Source organism: Merops nubicus, unplaced genomic scaffold (genome assembly GCF_000691845.1).
Source record: "Merops nubicus isolate BGI_N331 unplaced genomic scaffold, ASM69184v1 scaffold15989, whole genome shotgun sequence".
NCBI classification, from domain to species: Eukaryota; Metazoa; Chordata; class Aves; order Coraciiformes; family Meropidae; genus Merops; species Merops nubicus.
The window spans coordinates 42,658-51,133 of NW_008629117.1; the positions used below are offsets into that span (position 1 = coordinate 42,658).

General features: G+C 38.0%; 1 protein-coding gene across 1 annotated transcript; it reads right to left on the bottom strand.

Annotated features, from left to right (window-relative positions):
• Positions 1-203: 203 nt before the first annotated feature.
• GORASP2 (golgi reassembly stacking protein 2, 55kDa) lies at positions 204-8,233 on the bottom strand. Its single transcript, XM_008946900.1, has 9 exons — positions 8,156-8,233; positions 7,174-7,377; positions 6,681-6,767; positions 6,016-6,146; positions 5,313-5,445; positions 5,075-5,198; positions 4,198-4,284; positions 2,006-2,101; positions 204-1,243 (listed from the first exon to the last, which is right to left on the bottom strand). Exons 2-9 carry the CDS (start codon positions 7,315-7,317, stop codon positions 924-926), a joined length of 1,122 nt encoding a protein of 373 aa, XP_008945148.1. The 5' UTR covers positions 7,318-7,377; positions 8,156-8,233; the 3' UTR covers positions 204-923.
• Positions 8,234-8,476: the final 243 nt, after the last annotated feature.

Genomic DNA, 8,476 nt, shown 5'->3' on the forward strand with positions numbered 1-8,476 from the left:
AGGCAGTTTTCATTACTCATTGCTGCAACGGATCTAACCGCCAGTGCTGATCCTGCCTGCCGTTAAGAAGTCTGGCATTCCCTCTTGGGTCCACTCCTCTGGAGAGGAGCCCTTTCAGGGCTCTGTGCTAGAGAGCAGAGCTAAAAACAGTTAAATGAGATAATTAAACAGATAAATGTGCTATTCTGTCACACAAAGGATAAAATACCAGGAATTTATTGCTCTACGTATGCTTAATCCATTAATTTGTCTTACAGTAGTCACAAAGTGCCAAATTGTGTGCTACATTTAACATTTCCTGTATTCCTTTCCAAATGCCATTTTACAGTGGATGTATAAGAGAATGCAGCAGCAGTCACAAAACATGGCTTGAGAGCATCTCCCAAGAGCTTAAAAATAAAGATCTGTGTACAAGCTGAACAAGATGCCAGTTAACAGGTCACTCAGCAACTTTAATAGAAATACCTTCAGTTTTGCAGTGTTAAAATATACAACTCAGACCGAACATTCTCATCCCCACTGTAGTAACAAGATACTTGCAAAGAACAAGAACTATGGTATGTAAATGTCACACGCAGAAACTCCTTTGTTTCTATTCAGAAGCAAAAATTGCTAATTATAAGCAAGGACAGGCCTATTAGGCTAAGGCTGCCAGCCTATATTAAAAATATATACCTCAGAGTTTGGCAGTTGAATTCTATTTACCACTTTGACTTTTTCTTTTTGGTTACGTACAAGTACTCTTCCTCCTCTCCCACCACACACACATTATAAACCCCCTTTTGTTTTTGTTATACCTCTGTATTATTTACAGGACTCCTAAAGATAAAGTACAAACTAGTATGAAATTAATGATAGCTTGCTCTTCAAATATGTATTCCATGGCTAAATAAATACCAAGCCAATCCAACAGTGATCTGGAGTTATGATTCAGAAGCTTGTGTATCTGTGACTCCAGATGTTTTCTCATTAACTCTAAAGGATTCACTTGATCTGTCAACAATATTTGCCTTAGAAGTTGGGGTAGCACTATCCAAGGTGAGGGTAGAGGTCTGTTCTACATTTACAGTAGTGCCAGGGTCAGTGGAAAAGCTTCCAGCTTGAGTAATGGAGGGAAGCAAATCTGTAGGCAGTGTAGATGCCTCTGTGACCAAAGGAAGCAGAGGAACACATTTGGGAGGCATTGGTAGAGGTGTTATTCCCATTAGATTCAGAGGTGGCAAGGAGGGAAGAGATGGCATACCTAAGGGAGGAAAAAAAAAAACCAAACATAGTGAGCTGCTGCATATGGCAGAAAAATCTGCAGAGATTCTGTCTGCTTAAAATTTTTACCTTCTGTAATCTCCTAATTACTCTAGAAAAGGAGGAAGCTTCTTGAGCTTAGTGTGAGCATAATACACATGTAGTGCTGACTGAGCAGGCCAGTTTCAAGCCTTATGCTCTTCAGATTTCAGAACTGAAGAATCACAATAAACTCAAGATTGCTTCCACAGGACTAAGTATTAAATACATTAATGCTGATGATTAGATTTTTCTGGCATTCACTGAAGCTGCCAGAACCAAGAAGCTAACAAGAATAAGGTTCCAATGAACTCCATATAAGCTTCTAAATTCTTTTTGCTTGCTCCAGGATAACCATAATGCTAGTATGAGTACATACTTTTGGCATTCAGAGTGCTTCAGTCTCCTCAGCTAGCATACAGGTAAACACACCTCATATTTTCTTCTACCCATAAAAGTATATACTTTAATTCTTGGCACAGTCTTTTCAGGTCATAAATCAGGTAACAGAAGATGAAACAACTAAATACACACACAGGTTTAGAATTAGTTTATCTAAAGACATATTCTTTATGCCCCTAATCGGGGCACTATTGTCAGCTCCCACCTCAGGCTAACATCCAATTTTTACTCTTCAGGACTCCACCAGATGGCTCTAAATGAAAGTGTTAATCACCAAGAAGAGACCTGCTATTACACTGTTTCAGTTTGCAGAAGCACATACCAGTCTGTATGATTTCTGGAACAATGTGTGGTGCAGGTAAATTAAGTTTGGACAGGTCAGTCAGGTTGGGAAGCCCTGCTGGCAGTGGCATCAGACCTAAGAGAAAAGAGGAAAAGTTACAGCTGAAAACTTAATTATTGTTGGTTGGTTTTTTTCTTTTTTTTTTTTTTTCCCCCCTTACCCTCCTGTTTGAGATTTCATTATAATTTAAAGGGTTTTTTTTATAATGCTTTACATCCTGATTATCATTTGTACACATAAGAATGCAAATTCACCTGAGTTTTCCCTTTTAGGTTGCACAGTGAAAACAGACACCTATTGCAGGAAGTCCAGACTACCAAATACATAATCCCAACCTTTCAGATTTTTCTGAGGAAAGCAGAATCTTATTTCAAGGAATTAGTAGGTTTACATTCCACGTTCTGCTTCTAACAAAGTTAGTTATTTCACCGCAGCACTCCATTCCCAATTTGAATGGCAGAAGATAAAAGGATGAAACACGTTGCATTTCTGATCTCTGATATTATTATTACTTTTTTCTACTTAGTTCCTAACTAGAGTAAAACAAAAATTTTTAAAAAAGGCAAGACAAAGTAACTTTCCAAGTCAGGAAGGAATGAAAATAGAAGAGCAACATATGATAAACATAGCACATGGCTTTCCCTCCTCACTATGTTTGCTATGGAATATCTTCCTGCTCCTGAATTTCCTGTCTTGGAAGGGCTGCATTTCTCCTACTTTTTATTTAGCTCAGAGACAGACAATTCTGAAAGAACATGTTGATACTATGGTAATAAGATGGAGAGAAGAAAAGTCTTAGAGCAAGGCAAGTGTACACAGATTTTTGGTAAGAAACAGTCACTTTTTACCACTCTGTGAATTCATTAGACATGAAGGCTGGCATAACCTGACTCAAAGGGCTTTTAGCTCAGCTACAAGCAACCTTGATTTGAACTTTTTTTAAAAATCTCAAAAAAGCTGAACTTCGCATAAATCCACCCAAATTTTAACCCTCCTATTTAATACTTAAATAATATCACCAGTATAGTACTAAATACTTAAACACTTTCACTAGTATAGCCATGTAAATTGCAAAAAGTATTCTAAGAACTGTCAAAAAAGCAATCATACTATTCAGAGAACAAGCTGAAAGTAAAATTTGTATTTGCAGATTTTGGGGAAGGGGCAGGTAGGGGGCTGGGGAAGAAGAGGCAATCAACAGAAGCTGAACTTGTCAGCAGTTTCCTTAAGCAGTACCGGATTAAAGTTCTCTGCCGTGGTTTGCATGCACTCAGCTCTACTACACATCTTCCATGTTAGAGAGCGCACCTCCGAGCATTCCTCAAAGCTTACGGACATATCTCTCTTTGTCTCACAACATGGAAAACAAACCACAACTTCTTCAGTGTGTTGGAATGCACAACTGAGTCACATACCAGTGCACCAATTACACAGCAAAATCCTATACAACCTTCATCTCACCCACTGCGTAATTCTGGAATACTAGTGCTTGAAGTGGTCATTATTATCAGGAAGTAAACGCACACCATTTTGTAGATGGACTCTTACTTTTGTTATATTAGTTTAGATGACTAAATTCAGAAACAGTAACCGCAACACACAGTTCTATACTGTTAGCCCTCTATTTATACTAGGAAGAATGATCAAGCAGAGTATTGAGAAAGTTTACTAAAACGCCGGTTTTACGGGTGAATGAAACACAGAAATAGGCAAGACGTCCTTTCTAAGATCTTTCCTTTCTCATGATGTTTGAGGGCAAAGGAAAACCTGAAAGCTGTGAAGTCACCTGCAAAAGTATTTCGCAAGGTACAATTTACGAGATATGGAAAGTAACAATATATCAACTCAAGAAATGTTGCAAACAGCAAAGCTAATACCTTCCTGAGAAATCCTGAACACTGCACCTATTGTGCAGGGCGCCCTAAAAAGTAAATGATTGCAAACTTTGTTGCCAGCTCAGTCCTCTATGCTACTAAGGTACTATTTTTGGAGTGTGTGCACATTAATTCTTCACAGAGGTTGCATAGAGATCTTTTAACACAAAATAAGTTGTGTGAAGTAACGCCCTGCTGCTCCACAAAAAGCAGCATAAAAGACAGCACTCTTTCTTTGCTCACTTAAAATCTGTTTCAGAAATGTTTTTTTTTAAAAAAAAAAATTTACCTACCCACCTGGTAATGTAGTTGCTGGGTTAACTGGTGGCACAGAGGCAAGGGATTGACTGACTTGTGACGGCAATAATGGAACTGTTGGAACACCTGGTAGAGTATACAAGAGAACAACATTAATTTTAAGCATACAACAATTCAGCTCTCTTCCTCAAAAAGTACAAATAATTACAGGAGAATATTTGCCTTAAGCATAAAATTTTTATGAAGAAAAACAGTATTCTAAATAATATGCACAGTATTTCTGACAGAAATTGTTTGCAGTTCTTTTGTGAGCAAGCAGGGCACAATTACAGTACTCTAACCTTTGTTGTAGAGAAATGTTTGTGGAAGAAGATTTATTCTTGTCTGCTTTCTATTAAATTGGTAGAAACATCAGTGAATGCAAAAAAGTCAAAAATCCCATTGTTCTGGTTTTGGTCAGAACAGAACTTATTCTCTTCAGCAATTTTACTTCTCAGCTCAGTCTCTTCTAAGTAACTGCACTTTCTGAAGTTAACAGCATATTTTCACAGGCAGTGTCTGCTTTCAACAGACAATTCAATCCCAGTCCACGTGTTCTTGAATCCAGTTCCTAAAACTGATTCCAGTATGGGACTTCCTCAGTGCCTGCCCTACACCATCAGTGGTGACGGTGATGTAATTGACATCAGGGGGTTTGGGTTCAGCACTGGTTTTGTATATATTTCTATGTATTTTACAATTATTTTTTAATTAAAGCTTTTTTTGGCTTTCTTTTCCAATATGTAAGTCTCTCTCCCTTATTCCCTTTTGAAAGGGAGAGGGGTTAACAGAGAGCACCTGTCATTTGTCTACCAGCCAGCCCAACACTAAACCTTGATACTCATGCACTTCAGAAGTCAGCTACCTCCGTACTAACCTGTACTGAGAACATTACTGACAGTAGTTGAAGGTGAACTAATGGAAAGTCCTGAAAGGCTCTGTTCCAGACCAGTTGACCCAGGGGGTAATGTGGCTGAGGGATTAACTGATGACAGCTGAACCTTATTGAAAAGAAAAAGAGTTACATTTTGTTTCCACAAGAACCAATAGAAGAAGAAGAGCAATGTAATGTCACAATCCATTTTCATCAAGCCAAAGAACTGGCTACAACTTACCTCTGCGAAGCCATCTTTGAGTGGGCTGAGAGGTGCACTAGGCAACTGTCCCGAAAGAGAAATTTTCTTTCCCTCTTCAAATGGGCGTGTAGGTATCCTATGCAAATATCCATAACCAATGCCACATCCTAGGCTTTTAAAATATGAACATTTCAAAGTCAGTGAAGTGACTTTACGATTACAGACTCCACATCAAGTAATGCACAAATGACTCAAGATGACAATGTGTTTCAAGATAAGGACTGTACAACTTTTCTATGCAAAAACTCATTGTCTATGGAGAAATATTCAATACAAGACAACAGAAAGGAAATTCTGCAGATTTTAGAAATAAACATTTAGCCCAAAATAAATTTCATTGTTATTTTAAATAAGCATCAGGCATACAGCTTGGAATTCAACTCGCAGTTGTTATTTGCAGTCCTCTGCTCTGGCTAGACTGCAATATTTTAAGAATATACCACAGCTTAATGCAGAAAGCAATTGTTGAACTTTGTGCATTTTTCCACTAGCCCATTTACTGTGTAAATACACAACCCTATTAGTAACTACATCTGATTTTCAAGTAAATATATAATTTATTATAGTAGAAACACCTTTGCTGTAACAACTGCTTTCGCGTCTCTGTGGCAAAGTTAAGCAAGCAGCTTTTAGGCTATTGCTGTAAGAAAGTCATCACATCTCCCTGTAACAGTCTCCTTACCTGCCTTCTCCACCCCAGGCAGAGTTTGGAGTGATCACCACTTCCCGACAATTATCTGTGTCTGTGTTATATACATAAAGTTTTAATGGCTTTGCTTCATGCCTTTCAATAAGGGAAAAGAGATCTTCAGACTGCAAAAAGATAAAAATTAATAAAGGCTTTCTTGTCTTTATTTAACCTTTTCACATTAGAATGAATGACCCTCTACCCAGTCCTAGCTTTCTGTAACCTGAGAACATGTCGCAGTTGTTGCAGCGCTGATGTTTTAACACAAGGCAAACTTTAAAATGTGCTTTGCTAGTGCAACTCAGAAGACATGTGGCAGAACCCAAGTTTCAAATTTGCTATATGAAATACTAATGTTAGAGTACAAAAAACTTTTATCTGACAGAATGAAGGTATTTAAGAGCAGTTTTTATTTCCAGAATTGCATTTAAGCACATGACAGTGCCACAGCTCCGTCCTCTGTCCATTAACTTACTTATTTTTAAATTACTTTTCCACTAGCACTGAACAGAGACAGAACTGGGGATGTTTCAAACAGTCCTGGCACTGCTGTTTTTTTAAATTAAAAAATTAAGACAAAACCACAGAAAAATCGAACCAACAAACAAAATCCACAACACAACACCCCTCCCCCCCCCGCTCTTTTTTTATATGCTTACCTCATTCATGATGGCATCTGCTCCAATAATATAGTCACTATGTGGTCTAAGTCCAGCTAACGCAGCAGGAGAATTTGGTTCCACTTCCTGGTTTTAAGATGGAAAAGTTACAAAACACTACGTCACAGTCAGCATACCAGAACAGTTAGATGTGCATTTCATAGACATTTTGAGTCAGATTGTCATCCAGTCACTCCTTCGTTAGTTCAGTGACTATTTTACTAATTGTGTTGCACACTTGACCAATCTCTTTTGATACCATAACAAGGAAGTGGGTATTGTGCAAAACCACTGATTTAAGTACGGGATTTGATAATATACTCACAGACATGCAGTTCAAAAGTCTTTCCAAACCAAAAATCAATGAAAAGAAGAAGATACCAATTTTATCTAAAGGCTTGTGTACCCCCCTTGAAAGTTACTTTTCAGTAAAATGATGAAAAATTAAACAGTAAGCAACAGTAAAAAAAATACTTGGCAAGTCCGCACGTACCAAAACATGCCATACATTTTCATTGGCCCCATCAAAGCTGCAGAAACGGATGCTCACACCCAGCAGGCCCTGTCCACCCCACATGTTGCTGGGGGTCACCGATGTTTCTCTCAGTTCCAGAGTTTTGCTGCTGTACACTAGCATTTTTACAGGTTTTTCAACATTTGCTTTCAACAGGTCCTTGAGGGTGTCGTTGTCTTTATTCTGCAAATGTTCAAACAAGAGCTTGGTTTAGTGTCAACAGCAAGCATGCAGTTCAATAGCACCACCTTGTTTCCAAGGTCCTGTGAACCCCACTGCACTACCAGAACACGTATCTGCAGCTATTTTATAACAAGCTTCCAGTCCCCTCACAATTCAAGCACACAATTCCAGCAAGAACCTAGGATTTCAAAGTAACAGGTCATGCTTTCCAAACACAAAAGTGTGTTAATTCAACCAGTGACACAATGTGCCTTGCAGCTTTCCAGAGGCTTTCTTGAATCCGGTACTCGTGAAATAGCTTAACCATGGCTGTTCTTTTCCATTGCTATGATGGTTTCTTGTCTCACCACACCTCTGCTTGAAAACATTCTTGATTCCTGCCCAGCTAACAACTTTGACAACCGTCCTTTCAATCAATCATCTGTTTTGACTGAAATGAGTTTGCAAGTTCTCAGACAAGCAGTTTTACAGAGAGAACTAGGGGAGCACTAACACAAGCAGCTACCAGTGGGTGAGTAGGTATAACTATCTTCTGCTGGCACAAATGCCTGCAAAGAGCATATCTGTCTGTATTTTTTTATCCAGCTACATTTTTGATAGACTTATAACTACAGAGTAAAGGAAATTAATTTCTGATGCAGTTAGGCTTTCTCATTTTCAACTATGGAGAAACATTGTATGTAAATTTAAATAAAACAAATGCATTGGTTTACCTGTAACAATAAGATACTCAACACACTGCCTATATGCAGAGTTATAAAATAGCAACAACACTTACCAATCTAGAACCATTAATGGACACAATAAAATCAAAGAATGGCTCCAATCCAGCTCTATGCCCCGGTGAGTTTTCCTGTACCTGGCAAAGTTAAATAAGAATTTAGCAAAAGTGTACCAATGCTCACTCACAGATCATAATTATATTTCTATTCATGCAAAGTGTAGTTCTAGAAGCTAATGATGTTTGTATGTATTATTTTTAAGTGTTCAAATCTAGTCTTTTGGACCAAAAAAAAATCTCTCCCTTCAAAAAGAGCAAACTAAACAAAACAGAGGAATATTTAAAAAGAATCAGAACTTTATAAATTATCAAACAATG

Excerpts from the sequence above, each read along its gene's own strand:
- GORASP2 (XM_008946900.1), bottom strand. The coding sequence starts at position 7,317 with ATGCTAGTGTACAGCAGCAAAACTCTGGAACTGAGAGAAACATCGGTG. Across the intron at positions 6,147-6,680 it reads CAGATGCCATCATGAATGAG|TCTGAAGATCTCTTTTCCCT; the intron begins GTAAGCATATAA and ends ATCTTTTTGCAG. Across the intron at positions 5,446-6,015 it reads GCCTGGGGTGGAGAAGGCAG|CCTAGGATGTGGCATTGGTT; the intron begins GTAAGGAGACTG and ends ATATTTTAAAAG.